General features: G+C 43.8%; 1 protein-coding gene across 1 annotated transcript in view; it reads left to right on the forward strand.

Annotated features, from left to right (window-relative positions):
* Positions 1 to 22,500, forward strand: part of LOC123754440 (uncharacterized) — a 274,623-nt gene that overhangs the window by 203,749 nt on the left and 48,374 nt on the right. The window contains exon 3 of the mRNA XM_069326534.1: positions 15,046 to 15,248. Within this exon, the coding sequence (XP_069182635.1) occupies positions 15,046 to 15,248 (203 nt within the window). The remainder of the gene's footprint in view (positions 1 to 15,045; positions 15,249 to 22,500) is intronic.

The raw sequence follows: 22,500 nt of genomic DNA on the forward strand, positions 1-22,500 counted from the left end.
AACCTCACTGAGGACCAAGTCACTCTCCTAAATCTGGGCATAAACTGTCATGTTATGTCCAGACCGAGTGAGATGGCCCGGAAAGTAGAGTTGGAAATTCTGTTGGACGACATATTCGACCTCGAGACACAAAAGAAGGTCACTACCAAAGATACCTTACAAGCAGAACTTATTGCAGAAGGAGGAAAGAATCGAGGCAACTACAGAAGCACCATACTGTCCCCCGAGCTTAAAGCGGCAGCTAAAAGCCTTCGTGAGAACAAGGAGATAGTTGTCAGGAGAGGTGACAAGTCGCCAATATATGTCATTCTTAAAAAAGACGAATATCTGGCGAAAATGAACATCATACTCTCTGACCAAACTAAGTTCCAAAGGGTAACGAAGGACACTACAGCCGAATTAAAAGCAAAGGTCAACAAACTGATCGAAACTGTGAACGCCAAGAAATCCGGACTCCACCTGCCAAAGATCATTGGGGAATATAAACCTGGATATGCGTATGGAAATGTCAAGACGCACAAGCCTGGAAACCCACTTCGGCCAATCATTAGCCAGATACCCACACCCACGTACAGACTGGCGAAGCGACTCAACGGCCTGCTGACTCCTTATGTTCCTTGCGCCTTCAGCCTGAAGTCTCCAAAGGAATTTGTTGACTTACTGCGGGGCACACGGGCCACAGGGATAAGAGCCTCGTTGGACGTAGAATCGCTGTTTACCAACGTACCTGTGGACGAGACAATCGGAATGATAGCCGACAGAGTGTATCGTGATCCAGCCTGTACTCCTCTTGACATACCAGAAAATATTCTGAGGAAACTACTCCAAGCTTGTACTAAAGAGGCACCCTTCTTGAGCCCGGATGGGCACATGTATAAGCAAGTAAATGGGGTCGCCATGGGTTCTCCCCTAGGTGTCCTGTTTGCAAACTTCTACGTGGGTACCATCGAGCAAAAAGTCTTAGTCGACATGAACTTGAAACCGGCCATATACTGCAGGTATGTTGACGACATTTTTACACAGGTACCTGATGTCAGACATCTGCAGGAGCTGAAGGAGGCATTTGAGCAGAGTTCCGTGCTGCGTTTCACTTACGAGATGGAAAAGGATGGGAAGCTGCCCTTTCTAGATGTAACAGTCATGGAAAAGGGCGGAGGTTTCCACACTGCAGTCTACACTAAGGAAACAAACATAGGAATGTGCCTAAATGCCAACAGCGACTGCCCAGACAGGTACAAGAGGAGTGTTGTTAACGCATATGTCGACCGTGTTCTCAGCCACAGCTCAGAATGGAAGCAAGTCGACGAAGAACTCTGTAGGGTAAGGCAGGTCCTAGTCAATAACGGCTTCTCCAATGGGTTCGTCGAAGACATCATAAGAAGGAAAGTGAAAAGCCATGCAACCTCTGAAGAGACAACTAACACAACACCTATACCCCCTATTAGACTATTTTACAGGAACTTCTTTTCCACAGCTCATAAAACGGAGGAAAGGGTCCTGAAAGATATTGTTAATAGAAACGTTATCCCTACAGACAAAAATCAGAGGATACAACTGACGATTTACTATAAAACCAGAAAAACGGCCAGCCTACTCATGAGAAACTCTCCAGACACAAAACAGAACGCTTTAAAAGAGACTAACGTCGTCTATGCCTTCAAATGCCCTCTTGGGGACTGTAAGCTCCAAAAAACCCAGTATATAGGCAAGACAACAACATCTCTTTCTAGGCGTTTAACGATGCATAAGCAACAGGGCTCCATTAAGGAACATATAATCTCTTCCCACAACCATACCATCGCCAGAGAAATCCTAGTAAACAACACAGAAATCATCGATAGATACAGCGATAGCAGGCGGCTTGACGTTTGCGAGGCACTACACATCAAGAAGTCAACACCAGCAATCAACAGCCAATTATTGCACAACTATATTCTACCCACCTCAAGACTCCGCTCCAATATAGAAGCATCAAGAAATATGGACCAATAGGCTTTCTACAAACACTTCTATTTAATATCCATTGTTTCGTGTTCTGTCTTGTGTTGATGAAATTAATACCCTATTAATACTCTTGTTCTGTCTTGTGTTGATGAAATTAATACCCTATTAATACCACATCTTGTTCTGTCTTGTGTTAATGCCACATCACCCCTTCCACCTCACTCAAATGTAGATATAAAATCGGAGATGCGTAAGTTCTATTCAGTTGTGTATTTGTGAACTAAAGTCTTTGAAAATGTAATAAGTTTTACGAAGCGCGCTCGTGTCGCGTCAGACTAGAAATAAAAATGAATTTTGGAGAATTGATTTTTGATTTACCTCCAACAGTGAAGCGTAATGTACGAAAGATTGAGAAAATTCGTGTTAGAATTATTAATCTTACTTTTTCGGTCATATTTAATAATATATATAATATATATAATATATATAATATATATATATATATATATATATATATATATATATATATATATATATATATATATATATATATATATATATATATATATATATAATATATAGTCTTAAGACGAAGGGAAGTGCTGGTTCATCCCACAAAGTTCCTAGGGCCAGATTCACGAAGCAGTTACACAAGCACTTATGAACCTGTACATCTGTTCTCAATCTTTGGCGACTTTGTTTACAATTATTAAACAGTTAATTATCTCCGAAGCACCAGGAGGCTGTTTATAACAATTTCAACAGCTGATTGCTAAGTTTTCAGGCTTGTAAAGTGTTTAATAAATGTAACCAAAGCCGCCAAAAATTGAAGAAAGAGGTACACGTTCGTAAGTACTTGCGTAACTGCTTCGTGATTCTGGCCCTTGAACGAATGTTCAGTCGCTTAACTACTCTAGTACCTAGTACATATATCATTGTATATTCTTGTTATATTCAGTGGTTCTTGAAGAGGACAGCATTAAGGAAACCAATTATACAAAGTACGTTGCTTTAAGAAATCTTGCTGGAAGGAGAAATTGGAGGAATTGCAATAAGAATGACATAAATTCAGAGCAAGAATGTATATTACGTAATGTATCTCTGTAATATACCAAACGTTAAGAGTGAAACAAAAGTAATGTAAAACTTTAATTATGAACAACTTGACTAATGAACAGTGGATATGAGCTTAGCAAGGCGGGGGAAGACGAGACATGCCAAGTAAAGTTTGTAGACTTAGCAGAAAGGAATAACCCAATTCAACATATCTTCGCACCGAGAAAAAGAGACATTAAGAGCATTGACCAAGAAAGTCCATCGGAGACAACTGACAGTTAGCTCATAAATACGTATCTTTAATGACTATCATTTCATTCAGATGAGAACCAGAAAGCCAAATTTTTTTTTGGAGATAATTATGTGAAATACAATATAAACAATAACTCTAATGACATATTACAATATAACCAGAACTTCTAAATGCAACAAATGCAACAAAAATCTTAAGAAAAGACAAGTATGTCATGTTGCATAAGATGCTCCATCTTGTTACTGTAATATTGTAAACGATCAAAATAAATCACCATTCTTAGCAAGATTTACTTTGTTTAGTGTAAATATAAATTCGGAAAATAGACATTGTATAAGGATAAGTCATTTCCATATTAATTATAATCTCTTTACAAAATCAATATTATGAGGTCAAGATATTACTCTAAGAATGTATTATTCTCACAGTCGACCTCGTATGTTATCTTTACTTGCGTTATCTCATACACCGATACATCATACACCGTCACATCATACACTCTACAGAAACCATACATACACATACACACTCTTGTATTCCTGCTTCACTGCCTCCACCAGGATGACTTAAGGACAACTTTTCACTGTTAATTCCTCACCTTATCCACACTGTATCCAAAATATTTTCTGCATTGTTTATCCAAAAGAAAATGCGATACATCCTCTCGGGGGTTCCAGTGGGAGGTATATGGTGGGAGGGAAGCATGGGAGGAGGGAAGGACAGGACCTAGAAGGCATAATGGGATGAAGTCAGGGAGGTGGGAGAGGAGGGAAGGGCAGGGAGGCCCGGGAGGTGCCGGAAAGCCCTAAAGGGCTGAATAAGTCGACAAATTTGTTTAATCGTGAGCCCGGCCGAACGAGTGATGGCGTCTCTAAATCACAAGTAATGGTTTAAAGATTTTCTCCACGGCGGCTACTGGAATGTTATGATGTGTGTGTGTGTGTGTGTGTGTGTGTGTGTGTGTGTGTGTGGTGTGTGTGTGTGTGTGGTGTGTGTGTGTGTGTGTGTGTGTGGTGTGTGTGTGTGTGTGTGTGTGTGTGGTGTGTGTGTGTGTGTGTGTGTGTGTGTGTGTGTGTGTGTGTGTGTGTGTGGTGTGTGTGTGGTGTGTGTGTGTGTGTGTGTGTGGTGTGTGTGTGTGTGTGTGTGTGTGTGGTGTGTGTGTGTGTGTGTGTGTGTGTGTGTGTGTGTGTGTGTGTGTGTGTGGTGTGTGTGTGTGTGTGTGTGTGTGTGGTGTGTGTGTGTGTGTGTGTGTGTGTGTGTGTGTGTGTGTGTGTGTGTGTGTGTGTGTGTGTGGTGTGTGGTGTGTGTGTGTGTGTGTGTGTGTGGTGTGTGTGTGTGTGTGTGTGTGTGTGTGTGTGTGTGTGTGTGTGTGTGTGTGTGTGTGTGTGTGTGTGTGAGAGAAATATATGTAGTAGATATGATCGAGAAAATAGGAGTCTATACATTAGACATCACGACAGTTAGGAACTGTCGACAGTTGGGATTAAAGAGCTAACTGCTCGATTCTGCAGGCACACACATGGTAACAATATTAACACACACACATACACACACACACACACACACACACACACACACACACACACACACACACACACACACACACACACACACACACACACTTGAAAAGTATATAATATTTTGGTGATCGACAGAGTGGTAAATGGGGAAATGTTCCCCATAAACACCATTAAAAGAAAAGGGTATGAATAGATGCCTCTCAGATGAGTTATATAGACGTTAGAAAGTTTGTATTTAGGGTACAAGTAGTGGGAAAATGGAATGAACTAGAGGAGCAAGTTGTAGAAGCGATCTCCATATATAGTTCTAAGATACGACAAGGAAATAGGTCAGGGATTATTACATTAGACAACCGCCGGCTAGAAAGGCGGAGTCCAAGAGCTCATGCTCCATCTTGTAATCACAAAAATTACACAGTAATTTTCCCTCCCTTTGGGGTGAAAATGAGAGAACAACATTTGATATCTCCTTAGATACCAAATGGAGAACCATTTGATATTCTCCCGAACAATTGATTCTCACAAGCTTGTAAAGAAGCAAGATATCATGAAGAGTCCGAAGATTGTTGGAAGAGAATCTCTTAGAAAGAAGCAAGAGACAGTACACTGAAGTTAGGCTACAAGCGGAGTACCGCAAGGGTCAGCTCTGGGTCCCATCCTGCGTCTAATATGTGTCAGTGACCTGACAGATGAGATTGGCTTCATCGTGTCAAGCCAATGACGCAAAATTCGTCATCCGTTTGCAGATGACGCAAAACTAAAGACGAGTCAGGGGAGAGATTACAATACATTGCAAACGGATAGACACACTCCAGAAGTGATTTGAAAGATGGCTATTAGAATTTAACCCAAACAAGTGCAAAATTATGAGAATTGGAATAGAAGGGGGAAGACTAGTACATCAGTAAACGATGACGAGGAGACAGTCTTCAATCAGAAGGGAGAAAGCCCTGAGGGTAGACATAATGCTTAAATTTGAAACTTCAAGGAAAGGGTTTTTCCTTAAAGTTCCTTAAACACGGCAAAGATGAGACCCATTATTGAATATGCATCATAGAACTTTTATCAGTAAAAAAAGGACAAAGGAAAAATAGAAAATGTCCAATGATATGTAACGAGGCTCCTTCTTGAACTGAAGGGATTGAATTATAAGGAAAGATAGAGTACTGGATCTCACCACATTTAAAGAAAGGAGAGATAGGGGGGAGACCAAATAACAACATGTAGGATTTTAAAGGAAATTTACAAAGTGTATAACCTGAAGAAGCAGGCAAGAGCGACAGGTAAGGTGCTCCAGAGGATAAAGGAGTTCCTAAGCAACTGAAAACAACAGTTTACTGTGAGAGGTGTGATCTCAGAGTGGCGAGATGCTATCAGAAGAGTCTCAAAGGATTCAGTATTCTAACCTATCCTGTTTCTGATATATGTAATCCATCTTTCAAAGAGTATAAATTAATTTCTCTCGATGTTTGCTGATGACGCAAAAAATGAGAAGTATTAAGGCAAAAGAAGATAGCAAGAAACTACAAGATGATTTAGACAACATAAAGAAATAGTACAACAAATGGGGTCTAGAGTTTAACTCAAGTAATTGTAAAACAATAAAAATAGACGTAGAGACAAGAGGTCAGACGCAATCTACCAATTGGGAGATGAAATCCTTTACGAGTTAGGTAGAGAGAAATATCTGAAAGTTGATATCACACCGAACCTCTCTCGTGATATCCGCAACAAAAGGATATCATCAGCGACATATCCCATGTTGACCAACATAAGAGCTGCCTTTGGAAACTTGGATAAGAAATCATTCAGAACCTTGTGTATGAAATTAGTCAGGTCAACCCTGAAGCATGCGGCTCCAGCGTAGACTTGATATCTAGTCAAACACAACACAAAGTTAAAGAAAGTTCAGAGATATGCAACCAAACTAGTACCGGAGTTGAGGGGTATGAGTTACTAGTAACCGCTACAGGAGTTAATCTTCACGTCGCTGGAGGACAGAAGTATTGGGGGAAAACTTCATCATCACCAGGGAGCCGGTCGGCCGAGCGGACAGCACGCTGGACTTGTGATCCTGTGGTCCCGGGTTCGATTCTGGGCGCCGGCAAGAAACAATGGGCAGAGTTTCTTTCACCTTATGGCCCTGTTACCTAGCAAGAAATAGGTACCTGGGTGTTAGTCAGCTGTCACGGGCTGCTTCCTTGGGGTGGAGGCCTGGTCGAGGACCGGGCCGCGGGGACACTAAAAAGCCCCGAAATCATCTCAAGATAACCTCAAGATAACCTACAACATTCTCATGGAAATAAATAGTATAGATAAAGGCAGAATACTGAACACAAGCGTTACTGGCACAAGGTGGACACATGAGGAAACTCAGTCCCCAAATGAGCCATAGAGACATTAAAAATATAGTTTTCAGTGCCATAGCTAACAAACAGACTACACGAGGATGTGGAAGTTGTGGAAGCAGGCTTCATATTTTTAAACCAGGCTTCATATTTTTTCCCAAATATAGAAATATTAAGAGCCCAACAGGCTCAGGAACTTTCATACCAATTGATTGACAGTTGAGAGGCGAGGCCATAGAGACGAAGCTCAACCCCCATAAGCACAACTCGGCGAGAGCACACAGCAGCGGAGAGGAAGAAAGCAGAAGAGACAAATATTCACACAGTGACACATAAGGTCCATACGTCTCCCGCGAGACATGTTTCCGGACGATAACGCCTTCGTGAGGGCGGCTAAGAGTCCCTCGGATGTTGTAGGGGAGAGGGAGATGTGGGAGTGGCGTAGGGGTTGTGGGTGTTGCGTGGGGTTAGTGGGTGTTGCTTGGGGTTTGTGGGGTGTTGCGTGAAGTTTGTGGGTGTTGCGTGGAGTTTGTGAGTGTTGCGTGGGGTTTGTGGGTGTTGCGTGGGGTTTGTGGGTGTTGTGTGGTGTTTGTGAGTGTTGCGTGAGGTTTGTGGGTGTTGCGCGGGGTTTGTGGGTGTTGCGTGGTGTTTGTGAGTGTTGCGTGGGGTTTGTGGGTGTTGCGTGGGGTTTGTGGGTGTTGTGTGGTGTTTGTGAGTGTTGCGTGAGGTTTGTGGGTGTTGCGCGGGGTTTGTGGGTGTTGCGGGGTTCGTGGGTGTTCTTGGGGTTTGTGGGTGTTACGTGGGGTTTGTGGGAGTTGCGTGCGGTTTATGGGTGTTGCGTGGGGGTTTGTGGATGTTGCGTGGGGTTTGTGAGTGTTGCGTGGGGTTTGTGGGTGTTGCGTAGGGTTTGTGAGTGTTGCGTGGGGTTTGTGGGTGTTGCGTGGGGTTTGTGAGTGTTGCGTGGGGTTTGTGGGTGTTGCGTAGGGTTTGTGAGTGTTGCGTGGGGTTTGTGGGTGTTGCGTGGGGTTTGTGGGTGTTGCGTTGGGTTTGTGGGTGTTGCGTGGGGTTTGTGGGTGTTGCGTGCGGTTTGTGGGAGCGACGTGGGGTTTGCGGGTGTGGCGTGGGGTTTGTGGGAGTGGCGTGGGGTTTGCGGGTGTGGCGTGGAGTTTGTGGGAGTGGCGTGGGGTTTGTGGGAGTGGCGTGGGGGTTTGTGGGGTGTTGCGTGGGGTTTGTGGGAGTGGCGTGGGGTTTATGGGTGTTGCGTGGGGGTTTGTGGGAGTGGCGTGGGGTTTATGGGTGTTGCGTGGGGGTTTGTGGGAGTAGCGTGGGGTGTTGTGGGTGTCGTCCTTATCAAGGAGAATATGTTGCAGATATATAGTGACACGGGTGAAAGAAGGAAGGTTTTAGGAGGACATGTGGGAGTACATGGACCGGGGTGACCTGGGACATACATGGGGGAGGATGGGAGAGGAGGTATGGTGGGGGAGGAGAAAGGTTAGACGACGTGGCGGGAAGCTGTGTAAAAGACAGTGGAAGAGAACACAGTCTGAAGAGAATAAAGAAGCAAAGAAAAGGATAAGGAAGTCAAAAAAGGAGGCTGAGAAGAAGAACATCATCTAGGATAAGGATTTGTGGATAAGCAGGAGGCAATTAAGGAAGCAACCCCCCTTCCCCCCTTCCCTTCAACCCCTACCAAAACACCCTCTCTCCCTTCCCTACCTTCCTCCAAGACAGGGGGGCCCCCGTATCAGTGTTCCCAGATCAAAGGCCCTGGAGCCCTCATAACACTCACCTAAGGGCCTAGGCTCACACTCACACTCAAGGGGCCGCCGCCCCCCAGAACCAACTCAACCCCGCGCCACTAATATCACCTCGAGAAGGGACGCCGCCTCTTGTTTGATATTGTTTGGGCAACTGTCGACAGGATTGATGTAGTGGACATCAAAACGCCAGGGACGGAGGAGGGAGAGAGGGAGGAGAGAGAGGGAGGGGTGGAGAGAAGGAGAGGAGGAGAGACCCAGACACAGGGAAAGGACCAATAGAGGAACAGAAGAGGAATAGAGAGTCAGCAGGAGCAGGAAAACTAAAGAATTCGCTAATAACAAAACCCAGGAAGCAAGGGAAATAATACATAACAATTAACAGAAACTGAGACTATGAAAACACAAACAAATGTTCCAATTAATACACTAAAAGTTCGAATACCCTAAAAGTATCAGTACCTTTTGGTGTAAAAGTATCAGAATCAATACCTCAAGTGAAACCACCAAGCAACAGCTACTGACAGTGCAAAAGCCAGGCCCTACACAAGGAGCTGCAACACACGGCCCAGCCTACAACCTAAGTGCTCTGCGAATCACTAAATCTACAGCCGCTAGACACCAGACTACAATGATGGAAATTGTATACGACCCGATGGTAAAAATATTTCACTAAGGAGAGCAGCCTCAACCTAGCAACAGGTGGCTCCAAGAGCTTCCAAACATACTTCAAGACAAAGTGAAGATGAGAACTCTACCAACAAACTTTCATGTGTGGCAACTCACACACACACACACACACACACACACACACACACACACACACACACACACACACACACACACACACACATATATATATATACCGCAAACATAACCCATGAAAATTCACAGCAAGCAATGATAATGTATATCATTACTCAACATATTAGTAATATATATTATATTACACCTATGCATACCCTAGTGTATACACAGTGTATTTACAAATTTATGAATCTATGTATACCTACGCTGATATATATATATATATATATATATATATATATATATATATATATATATATATATATATATATATATATATATATATATATATATATGTCGTACCTAGTAGCCAGAACGCACTTCTCGGCCTACTATGCAAGGCCCGATTTGCCTAATAAGCCAAGTTTTCATGAATTAATTGTTTTTCGACTACATAACCTACCTAACCTAACCTAACTTTTTCGGCTACCTAGCCCAACCTAACCTATAAAGATAGGTTAGGTTAGGTTAGGTAGGGTTGGTTAGGTTCGGTCATATATCTACATTAATTTTAACTCCAATAAAAAAAATTGACCTCATACATAATGAAATGGGTAGCTTTATCATTTCATAAGAAAAAAATTCTAGAAAATATATTAATTCAGGAAAACTTGGCTTATTAGGCAAATCGGGCCTTGCATAGTAGGCTGAGAAGTGTGTTCTGGCTACTAGGTACGACATATATATATATATATATATATATATATATATATATATATATATATATATATATATATATATATATATATATATATATATAAACTGAAAACTCCACACCTCAGAAATATCAGTTGCATATTGGCTTGGGAACCATTCAAACTTGTTCGCATATATTATTAATAATAATAATAATAATAATAATATTAATAATATTATTATTATTATTATTATTATTATTATTATTATTATTATTATTATTATATGTATACATAGCTGTATAATTACCAACCAATAACTCAGGTGATAGAACAACACGACCTCTCAACTAATGGGTCACAATGTGTACGAAATGGTCACCAACGTACAAATTACACAGTACTACGGAAAAATAGCGGCTCCCAACCGGTAGAATAGGTTAGGTGGGTTGGTTGGGTTTGGTGTGTGTTTACATGTTGTGGTTAGGTTAGGGCTTTGTATTGTGTACGTATTGGCAAAGCAAGAGGACGAGCCAGGATCCAACAAGCACGGTACACAAGTACTTACGAACCTGTACATCTTTTCTCACTCTTGGGCGGCTTTGCTTACATATAGCAAACAGTTTATGAGTATCAATACTTCCAAGTCAGCTGTTGGGATTGCTATAAACAGCCTCCTGGTGATTCAGAGGTCAAAAATTGTTTAATGAATGTAAGCAAAGCCGTCCCAAGATTGAGGAAAGATGAACAGGTTTGGTAAGTACTTGTGTAACCGCCTGATGCCTCCTGGTTCAGACAAGGCAGCGTTGTGTCAACATGGCGGAACAGTTGTTTTTCACCCTGACTGCTCTGGCCCTTCCCTATTGGCCTTTACTGCCCCCAACGAAAAGAAAAAAATAATAGAGAAAATAAGAGAAAATGACAGTAAGGAAAAATAATAGGAGGAAAGATCGAAAGGAATAAATATGAATAGCGAATACAAGACAATACAAGATAATACACAAGAATACAAGATGTACTCACCTAGTTGTGCTTGCAGGGGTTGAGCTTTAGCTCTTTGGTCCCGCCTCTCAACCGTCAATCAACAGGAAATGTGTGTGATAACGATCACATTCATACACACATTGTACAAATTATGGAAAAATATGTTAGATCTTCTTTCTCCTCCCCCCCCCCTTTGTGCACACCCCTTTGCTTCCCCTATTGCCCTTCCTCTCACTAATATGTTCATTGCCCTTCCCACACCTTCTCCTTTTTTTCTCTCCCTTATTACCCTTCCAGCTTCCCTGCTCCCAGTGCCTTCCCTGCCTCTCTCCACTACATTGCCCTTCTTGGACCAGTCCACACCAGTGCCCTTCTTGCCTCTGCCTCCCTTAATTGTCTTCCCTGCCCTCTCCTACCTATCTCCTCTTCCCTGCCCTCTCCTACCTATCTCCTCTTCCCTGCCCTCTCCTACCTATCTCCTCTTCCCTGCCCTCTCCTACCTATCTCCTCTTCCCTGCCCTCTCCTACCTATCTCCTCTTCCCTGCCCTCTTTTACCTGCTCTTCACTGCCTTCTCCTTCCCTTATGCTCCCTAGAATAATGGGATGGTGGGAGAGGGAGAGGGAGCGTGATGGGATTACTCTGATCTTCACTTGCGAGTCGAGGACGAAGACCACTGCGCCACAGGACCCCATTAATAATTATAACTAACAAACACGATAAAGAATCAATAACAAACACTTCAGGAATCACGACAGTGATACGAAGAATATATTATCAATAACAGTAATTATGGCATTATTATGATTCAATAATAGCAGGAATGGCGTTATTAATAATACTAAATAATTGCTTTTGATGACTATAGGAGCCTTAATAAAACTCTGATTGATGTATACACACGGGCGTTATCTTACAAGCTGACATTACAGGAACCTGTAATGTCAGCTCTAACCTGTAATTTGCATACGAAATGAAAAATTAGAGTCCAAAGGGAAGACTCTGTAAGTCTCTTTATTTATGTATAATTTGTTAAGCCAGGGATGCGTCCCATCTTGTGGTCCACCTTATGGCCCACCTTGTGGTCCACCTTGTGGCCCACCTTGTGGTCCACCTTGTGGCCCCCCCCCCTTGTGGTCCACCTTGTGGTCCACCTTGTATCACACTTCCCAGACCTTCTAATAGCCCCCATGATGAATTGGGGCAGAAATTGATGACACTCTCCCCCTGTATTATACGTGATTGATGTTGCAGTAAATAGCCCCATAAAGTTTACACATCTCTTGAAGTGTCCTGCATCACATTACTGCAATGTTACGTACAACTCAAAGTAACCTGGCATGACATACCAACCTTTATTCAGACGTTGTGTCAGCCACCCCCAACCTGCTGGGATAGTCCAAGACAGGGATGAAGTGAGAAGCAAATATGTCTCGTTCAAGGCAGTGCTGTGGTTACAGATTAATACTGAAGAAATTTAGCTATTATATATGTTGTTTACCAGAGCGACAAACTGTGGGCCCCGCCTGTAATACTTACATTGTCACTTCGTGTCTTCCCAATCACTTGCAGTGGACAGTAGAGACACGATCTCGCTCCATGCAGGTCTGCGTTCAATTCCCAACCGTCCAAAAGTGGTTGGCCACCATTCCTTTCCTCCCCGTCCCATCCCAAATCCTTATCCTGACCCCCCCCCTTCCAAGTGCTACATAGTCGTAATAACCTAGCGCTTTCTTCTGAGAGTTCCCCTTTCCCATTGCATAAAACATTGCAAGATAACACAAGTGGCTATCCGAAAGATGTTTATCTATCACGAACACAGAAATTCCCAGTCTCGTATTTGCAGAAAATCAACAAAAGCAATTAGGTACTCGTTCTTGGGGTTATAAAAGCCGGTGCGGACAACAGTGGTGTTTCTTCAACATTCAGAAGAAAGTGTTGTCCATGAATGATACATAATTGTGTACACCAAAGTTCATGAACCAGTGAGATCATCGTTGATCTCACCTAACTCATCTAACTCATACATTCATTGTTAAAAAATATAAGTAATATTTGAATACTACTACACTACTACCCCACTACTACTACTACCATTACTACTTCAACCACTACTGCTACTACTACTACTACTACTACTAATAATAATAATAATAATAACATTATTATTATTATTATTATTATTATTATTATTATTATTATTATTATTGTTAAGGTAATATAAATATAATTGAATTCCACAATATTTAGCTCACACAACTGGCATTATGGTCAAATATAATAATTATATAAATTAACATACATATATTTTTGGCCTCCCTGCAGTCGGAGATGACATTTAATTACATTTAGCGTTAATTATTTTATGAACAAATAATTTTGGTTATCAGATATTAATTTGTACAGGAACCAAATGCCTTTAAATTTAGTTTCCGTGTTGCTGTATGAATTTGTTTAGTGTTAACGTTACGTAATATGTTCATTGGTTTGTTGTAGTCTGTGTTTGTGTGTGTGTGTGTGTAATTACCTAAGTGTAGTTACAGGATGAGAGCTACGCTCGTAGTGTCCCGTCTTCCCAGTGCTCTTTGTCGTATAACGCTTTGAAACTACTTACGGTTTTAGCCTCCACCAACTTCTCACCTGTTCCAACCGTCTACCACTCTGCAAAAGAAAACTTTCTAATATTTTTTTTTCGGCACCTTTGTTTCCTTAGGTTGAATCTGTGTCCTCTTGTTCTTGTAGTTGCTGGTTTAAGGAGTTCTTCTTTGTCAATTTGGTCGATTCTTGTTAGTATTTTGTTAGTGGCGATCATATCGCCTCTCTTTCTTAGGCTTAGGGGCTGAGCTGGAATATCCTCGCCCCCCCTTCAAAAAAAGTATGTGTGTACTCACCTAGTTGTACTCACCTAGGTGTGCTTGAGGGGGTTAGGCTCTGGCTCATTGGTTCCGCCTCCCAATTGTCGATCAACTGGTGTACAGATTCCTGAGCCTACTGAGCTCTATCATATCTACATTTGAAACTGTGTATGGAGTCAGCCTCCACCACATCACTGCCTAATGCATTCCATCTGTTAACTACTCTGTGTGTGTGTGTGTGTGTGTGCGCGTGAGTATGTGTGTATTCACCTAGTTGTATTCACCTAGTTGTGTTTGCGGGGATTGAGCTTTGCTCTTTCGGCCCGCCTCTCAACTGTCAATCAACTGTTTACTACTTTTTTTTCTTTTTCCACACCACCCACACACCCCAGGAAGCAGCCCGTAACAGCTTACTAACTCCCAGGTACCTATTTACTGCTAGGTAACAGCGGCATTCAGGGTGAAAGAAACTTTGCCCATTTGTTTCTGCCTCGTGCGGGAATCGAACCCGCGCCACAGAATTACGAGTCCTGCGCGCTATCCACCAGGCTACGAGGCCCTGCGCGTGAGTGTGTGTGTGTGTGTGTGTGTGCGTGCGTGCGTGCATACCTGCCATCTTCATTAACTACCATATTTCCACATCCTTCTTAACTTCGAAACCACTCATCCTATGACTCGCAATTGTCATATTTCCTATCTTGTCTAATATGCCTCTCTTTCTCCCCCTCTTGCTGTCTCCCTTTCTTCCTCTTCCAGCAGTATGCATAATGTTAAATAATAATAAAAATACTTTACATGCCTGCAAATCCTCCCCCTAACACCTATAATGTCCCTCACCTTCACCTAATCATCTCTCTCTCTCTCTCTCTCTCTCTCCCCGACAGTGAACATGAAGAACCTTCGGGTAAAGGTGCCACGAGTGGCTTACATAGGTGACGACGTCCAGCTGGAGTGCACCTTTCCCTGGACGGACCCGAGGTACCTGTACTCCATCAAGTGGTGGAAGAATAACGACCAGTTCTACCAGTACATCCCTATGAACCCGTATCCCAAGATGACCTTCAATGTGTCCGGGATCACCGTTGATGTAAGTGCAGGAACTGGGATATGTATATCCTATGCTTTTATGTGTGTATTTATTATACATTTATACACATGATTTACACTTGAAAGTGAAGGGGGTACCCGGTGGTGTCCAGGATATTTTGTCTCTCTCTCTCCTCACTACCTATTCCAGTCCTCTTTTTTGTTCTATTCTCCCCGCATTTCACCTTTTCTCCTCCCAAAAATTGTATTTCCCTCTATACCCCCTGTCTCTTCCCCCTCAAACAGAGGCCCAGAGGCTCCGGGCTAGTCTCACCAAACTGTGCATAAGCAATCCTACGAGGCACTACCAATCCTGCGAAGAACAGCCACTCCTGTAAAACACAACTAGTCATGAAAGCGCGACCAGTCCTGGGAGGGAGGACCTGCAGTCCTGTTTAGCAGGACCGGTCCTGTTGGCGAGGAGTGGAGGAACTTAAGACATGATCCTATGCTAAGTTTCCGCCGTCACAAAGCTGCTTTAACTCCCGGAGTCTGAAGGACGCCGCACTCTCCGCTGCCTCCAGAATCCTCTTCGAGTGAGAAAATGAACTGGAAGGGTCGAACCTCTCTCTCTGTCTCTGTCTCTGTCTCTGTCTCTCTCTCTCTCTCTCTCTCTCTCTCTCTCTCTCTCTTCCTCAGGGTCACCACTTGACTATAACGCGTCTGCAAACACTCAGCGCACAGGTTCGAACCCTCAGCAAGGCCCTGCTTGTAGATTTGTTCATATGATATATCACGTTAATGTGATTTCTGTGTCATTATTACCAGTCATCACCACCATTACTGGCTACACCACATTCGTTAACATCACTACCCCCAACACCACCACTAGCACCACCACCTCCAACACCACCACTAGCACCACTTTCTCCATCACCACTTACATCCACCTCACCACCGCAACCATCAACAAACAACCCAACCATTCAGACACGCCCAGACATTCAGATATTTCTTTACCCACAGTCTCCCAACCACACAAAGAACCTCCACCAACAACTATTTATATTGGTAAATCTGGAATGCAATAACTGAACAAAATCAAGTAGAAAGTTTTGAAAGATATGTACTCTCTTTTTTTCCTTCCCTTGTTTCGTTGGTGTTAGTGGAGGCTGTCAAGCGGCCGCTCCGCCCGCCACTTATATTGGCCAAAGACGTCGGGAAAGTCTAACGTTTCGAGGCGGGGCTTCCCTGGGTGAGATTAAACCAGAGTGGAGACGGTGGCGACCCAGGAGAGATATTTGACGTCCTTACGAGTCCTCCAGACCCCAGAGAACACGATGGAATCTCTGGAGGCCGTCTGTTTGAGTGTATTTATTTTACTCTTTATACCTGCTGGATAGTCTTAGCTCTTGGAGCCCGTCTTTTTTCTCTACCTGTCGGATGTCTAATGTTCCTGACTCCCCGATCTATTTTTCGTTCTATCACACAACAGTTGACTAAAACTTTGTCATAAATACCCTAGAAGCTTAATTAGTTTTTTGAGTTAGTTTCCGATAACCTCAAGTTAGCCTTCGTCCAGATTGGCAGTGAGATTCACATATTAGTACACAATTAGGTTATATATAGGTATTAGGTATATATATATATATATATATGCGGAAAATCCACAGAGATTTTTGTGATCGTCAATTGCATATATATATATATATATATATATATATATATATATATATATATATATATATATATATATATATATAGAGAGAGAGAGAGAGAGAGAGAGAGAGAGAGAGAGAGACAAGAACAAAGAGAAACAATCATTGTATTACGCTACAAGATGTTTATATAGTTTTGTTTGGAGTTTCTGCTCAGCTCTGGAAGTACATCTTGTGAAGTACATCCAGGTTAGTACACACCTTGTGGAGTACATCCAGGTAAGTACACCAAAGTACACATCTACTAATGAGTGGTTCCTGATTGTGCTTCCTTGAAATATTTGCTTATTTAACCTTCTGATGTCAACAAAGTGTGTGAGAGGTGTTCCAGGATGCAAATATTCACTTTAGTAAACAAAACAAAATCAATAAAATAATTTAATTTTGAGCAATAGAGAAACGGTAAATATATACAGAGCCCGCAGTTGTCTCTGAAAGTGTGTTTACAATATTGTTTAAGGGTTCTATCAGCTATCTACAAGAAAGCCTAGACTTTAAGCAAATGAGTGAATTAAATATGGAGTTTAATATTTTGAAGAGTGAATAAGCAGCTGTGTGGTGATTTTGAGAGGAAGCTGCAAGTGACCAGCTAGACAAGTCTAAAACAGATATTAGTCAATAGCATTTTAATTGTGATATCATAATGAAGATATACAAAATATTCAAGAAACTAAAAAAGGAACGAATTTAATAATATCAACCAGTATATGAAAAAAAAGTTTTGCTGAAGTTATCTACTTGAAGATGGATTTTGACCAACTGTAGCCAACGTGTCAAAAAAAAAAAAAGTAGTAAGAGATACAAAAAGAGCTGATAACGTGAAAAGTCTGAACTTCTAAAAGATGAAGCTTAGAGAAGAAGAACTTGATGTGTGTCTGGTAATATTGGGTCGGATATACCATAAAGAATGGTATAAAAGTAAAGACATACAAAATCTTATTATGAAGATTATATGAGACATAAATGCATATAGTTAAATAAAATATAGAGCTTCTACCTCACACGCGTGGGGTCCATGGTTCGAGTCTCCTAGAGCCCAGGTGAATGAAATGCATATAGTTTATCGGCACATATTTCTGTCTATAAAAGAATTGGGAAATGTATGAAAGGCAAAAGCAGGCCTCTTAAAATGATCTTCACAATTATTTAATCTGGACATAGAGTTTGTCAACAGTTATAGTTTCTAGCTTTGATTTGATATATCCTTTATGTTCACTGGATATATATGTGACAATTCGCTATATATCCCTATCTGTAGAAAGTATATTCACTTAACCTTTGTCTTGCCAGGTACACGATAACACGGTATTATATCCTATGCATGCCCCCTACCTGCAGCTTATTTATGTTTAATATCCCTAGGGACACACTTGTGCACATTCGTCCAGTAAGCCATTTCATACATGGCTGTCTTCCTACACAGAGCGGAGTGCGGAGTTGTTCACAGCGCGGAGCACCTGAACAACTCTAGAAAAAAACGAGCAAAACGTTACACACGCAAAAGGCTAAATAAATCTACTGTAATGGTATATAGTGACTCAAAATTTCCATCATTAAATATATATTAAACTCACAGAACATGCCACTGTGTATAAAATAACATTAAACTCTTGAATTATAGTGACAGAAGCTAATTAATCCAATTATCGGCTGGCGCAGTGTAAATTGTTGACGGCGTGGGTGGTAAGCGATTGTTGTTGTTGACTGAGGGAGCCCCACAGCACAGGGGTCGTATGTGCCTCGACGTCCCTGAGCCGTGCGTCAATACAATCACCTGTCCGTAGTACACAACTTTGCCTTGCGTCAGGCAAACCCTTTGAGCTGCGTCACAGCCCAGAGTGGAGCGAACGACTGACCTTCATCCAGCAGTGAGAGGGACAGCTGGAAGACTATCTATTAACACCCAGTAACCTCTGTTGATTTAAACGTCACAAGTCCTTAGAATTCTGAGACGTCAAACAAAATGAGTTGAATAAGAGCAGAATCGGAAAGGCTCTACAAAACTACAGCCTGGTCGGGCAAAACTGTAGCCAGGTCTCTCTCTCTGAGTGATCTCAAGTGGTGCCTAGTCCTACCAGGTCTGGAGGGAACACCTGGAGCAACCCAAGACCCACACACCTCCGACATCTCTCTGCTAAGATGGCGCCGAAGATCTCAACCCGAAGATCGAACTGAGAAACGTAAACAAATTCTATGAACTTGCCCAGGTGATATATCCTCCAGGCGAAGCATCAGACAGGGGTGTAGAGGAGACATCGTGACGGCAATTTCGAGACTGGATGGATTAAAATCGGGACATGTTTCCCAGCGACCTGTAGGCAGGGGAGAGTTAAGTCATTCCTCCAACCAGCTTTGAAGTTGAACCAGGAGTCAGGGGCAGGCGCTTCACTCCCCCTCACCCGGGATGGGCACTCCACTCCCCTCACCCGGGATGGGCACTCCACTCCCCTCACCCGGGATGGGCACTCCACTCCCCTCACCCGGGATGGGCACTCCACTCCCCTCACCCGGGATGGGCACTCCACTCCCCACACCCGGGATGGACACTCCACTCCCCTCACCCGGGATGGGCACTCCACTCCCCTCACCCGGGATGGGCACTCCACTCCCCTCACCCGGGATGGGCACTCCACTCCCCTCACCCGGGATGGGCACTCCACTCCCCTCACCCGGGATGGGCACTCCACTCCCCTCACCCGGGATGGGCACTCCACTCCCCTCACCCGGGATGGGCACTCCACTCCCCTCACCCGGGATGGGCACTCCACTCCCCTCACCCGGGATGGGCACTCCACTCCCCACACCCGGGATGGGCACTCCACTCCCCACACCCGGGATGGGCACTCCACTCCCCTCACCCGGGATGGGCACTCCACTCCCCACACCCGGGATGGGCACTCCACTCCCCACACCCGGGATGGGCACTCCACTCCCCACACCCGGGATAGGCACTCCACTCCCCTCACCCGGGATGGGTACTCCACTCCCCTCACCCGGGATGGGCACTCCACTCCCCTCACCCGGGATGGGCACTCCACTCCCCTCACCCGGGATGGGCACTCCACTCCCCTCACCCGGGATGGGCACTCCACTCCCCTCACCCGGGATGGGCACTCCACTCCCCTCACCCGGGATGAGCACTCCACTCCCCACACCCGGGATGGGCACTCCACTCCCCTCACCCGGGATGGGTACTCCACTCCCCCTCACCCGGGATGGGCACTCCACTCCCCTCACCCGGGATGGGCACTCCACTCCCCTCACCCGGGATGGGCACTCCACTCCCCTCATCCGGGATGGGCACTCCACTCCCCACACCCGGGATGGGCACTCCACTCCCCTCACCCGGGATGGGCACTCCACTCCCCTCACCCGGGATGGGCACTCCACTCCCCTCACCCGGGATGGGCACTCCACTCCCCTCACCCGGGATGGGCACTCCACTCCCCTCACCCGGGATGGGCACTCCACTCCCCTCACCCGGGATGGGCACTCCACTCCCCTCACCCGGGATGGGCACTCCACTCCCCTCACCCGGGATGGGCACTCCACTCCCCTCACCCGGGATGGGCACTCCACTCCCCACACCCGGGATGGGCACTCCACTCCCCACACCCGGGATGGGCACTCCACTCCCCTCACCCGGGATGGGCACTCCACTCCCCACACCCGGGATGGGCACTCCACTCCCCACACCCGGGATGGGCACTCCACTCCCCTCACCCGGGATGAGTACTCCACTCCCCTCACCCGGGATGGGCACGTCGCAGGGCTCCGTCTTCCCCTCTCCTTATGTTACCAACAGATGGCACACCAGAAAATTGTTGTATGTTGCTCCGAATCCATTAATTTGATTTTTTGGAGGCGGGGAATAAAATTTTCTTTCACTACATTTGGTACAAAAACAACATTTTTACTATTACATTGCTGAGTGAAACTAATTGCTGGCTAAGTATGCAGTTAAGTGATAACTCCAGCTAACAGGTGGGACTTCTTTTGCAGTCTTGCCTTGAGTCTGAATATAATAGCCCATCCAATGATTTTTATATCTTGTGATGTTATTATATTACAGATCTGTAGCCCTATTTCCATATGGATGTTTACGTAATTCTTTTCTAAATCAAAACTTGCCTAATATATTTTTATGATGATCTTCTGTTTACTATTCGCTAACCTGGCGCCGGATCAGCTTAAGAGGGACAATCTACGCTGCCCTCTAGAGCTCAAGCCTTTCAAAGAGGAACTGCAAACCTTGGAGGAGACGTTCTTCGTAGGCAGTAATGTAGTCTTTATTCTCGTCTTGTCACAAATCGCCATCCCCTGACCTGACCTTCCCAGATGCTCTCATCTGACCTCGATGTCTTATATCCATTGACCACGAGATACCCTCCTACGACTTCAGCGACCTGAAAGCTACACTCTCTGGCTTCAAAGATCTTTCTGATCATGAAGTTCTTTGACCTCTGACCTCGAGGTCCTTTCCTCTGACCTCGGTGTTTCTATCTCTCATCTCGAGATCTTCTCTTCTAACCTTGAAGTGCACTCATCTCACCACCAAGCTAGTTCCCTCATCTGGCCTCTACTTCTTTTCCTCTGACGTAAATTTCTGCAACTTACTGCCTCATTTTTACCTCGGGAATAGTTTGAAAAAATCTTATGGCTATTTTGACTCATCTAGAGTTGATGTAAAGCTAAATAATATTTGATAGCCTTCTTCACAACACAGGTATATCCCCAGCAGGCTTTTCATATATATATTCACGCCCGTAATATCAAAATCTTTTCAATCTGCATTTAATTTTTTTGGTTCACTGGAGAACCAGAGTTATCTGGACATCTCTCAAATCAGTTCACTATACATGTATATATATACGTGAATATTTATACAAGAACGGAGACAATTAGTATATTTGTTGTTGTGCGTGGCGCTCATGCAAACTTTTGTAACATATTGGCAGGTATAAGTACCGAGTATTGAATTTACACTTTGTTCAGGCGAATTTAACGAGGAAGGGAGAAAGTGAAGATGGGTCACGGTATAATGATGTTATGTCAAGAGTTAAGAAATTCTTAACTTTATAATATTATTTGTCCTTCTTCTTCTTCTTCTCTCTATCTCTCTCTCTCTCTCTCTCTCTCTCTCTCTCTCTCTCTCTCTCTCTCTCTCTCTCTCTCTCTCTCTCTCTCTCTCTCTCTCTCGCACACACACACACACAAACACACACACACACACACACACACACACACACACACACACACACACACACACACACACACACACATTCTGTATTTGACTGTTTCTGACATACTCTCTTGCTCACACAAATGCACTCTATTGAACTGCTGGATCATAATAAGTTTATTTTTTGTTTTATTGAATTAACCCAATGGCGCACACGCGCACACACACACACACACACACACACACACACACACACACACACACACACACACACACACACACACTAAAACTGGAAAAGGTTCAATGGTTTGCCATGAGACTAGTACCCGAACTGAGGGGTATGAACTTCGAGGACTACGGGAATTAAACTTCACGTTGCTGGAAGACAGAAGAGCTATAGGGGACATGATCAC

The sequence above is a fragment of the Procambarus clarkii genome, chromosome 18 (genome assembly GCF_040958095.1).
Source record: "Procambarus clarkii isolate CNS0578487 chromosome 18, FALCON_Pclarkii_2.0, whole genome shotgun sequence".
Lineage (NCBI taxonomy): Eukaryota > Metazoa > Arthropoda > Malacostraca > Decapoda > Cambaridae > Procambarus > Procambarus clarkii.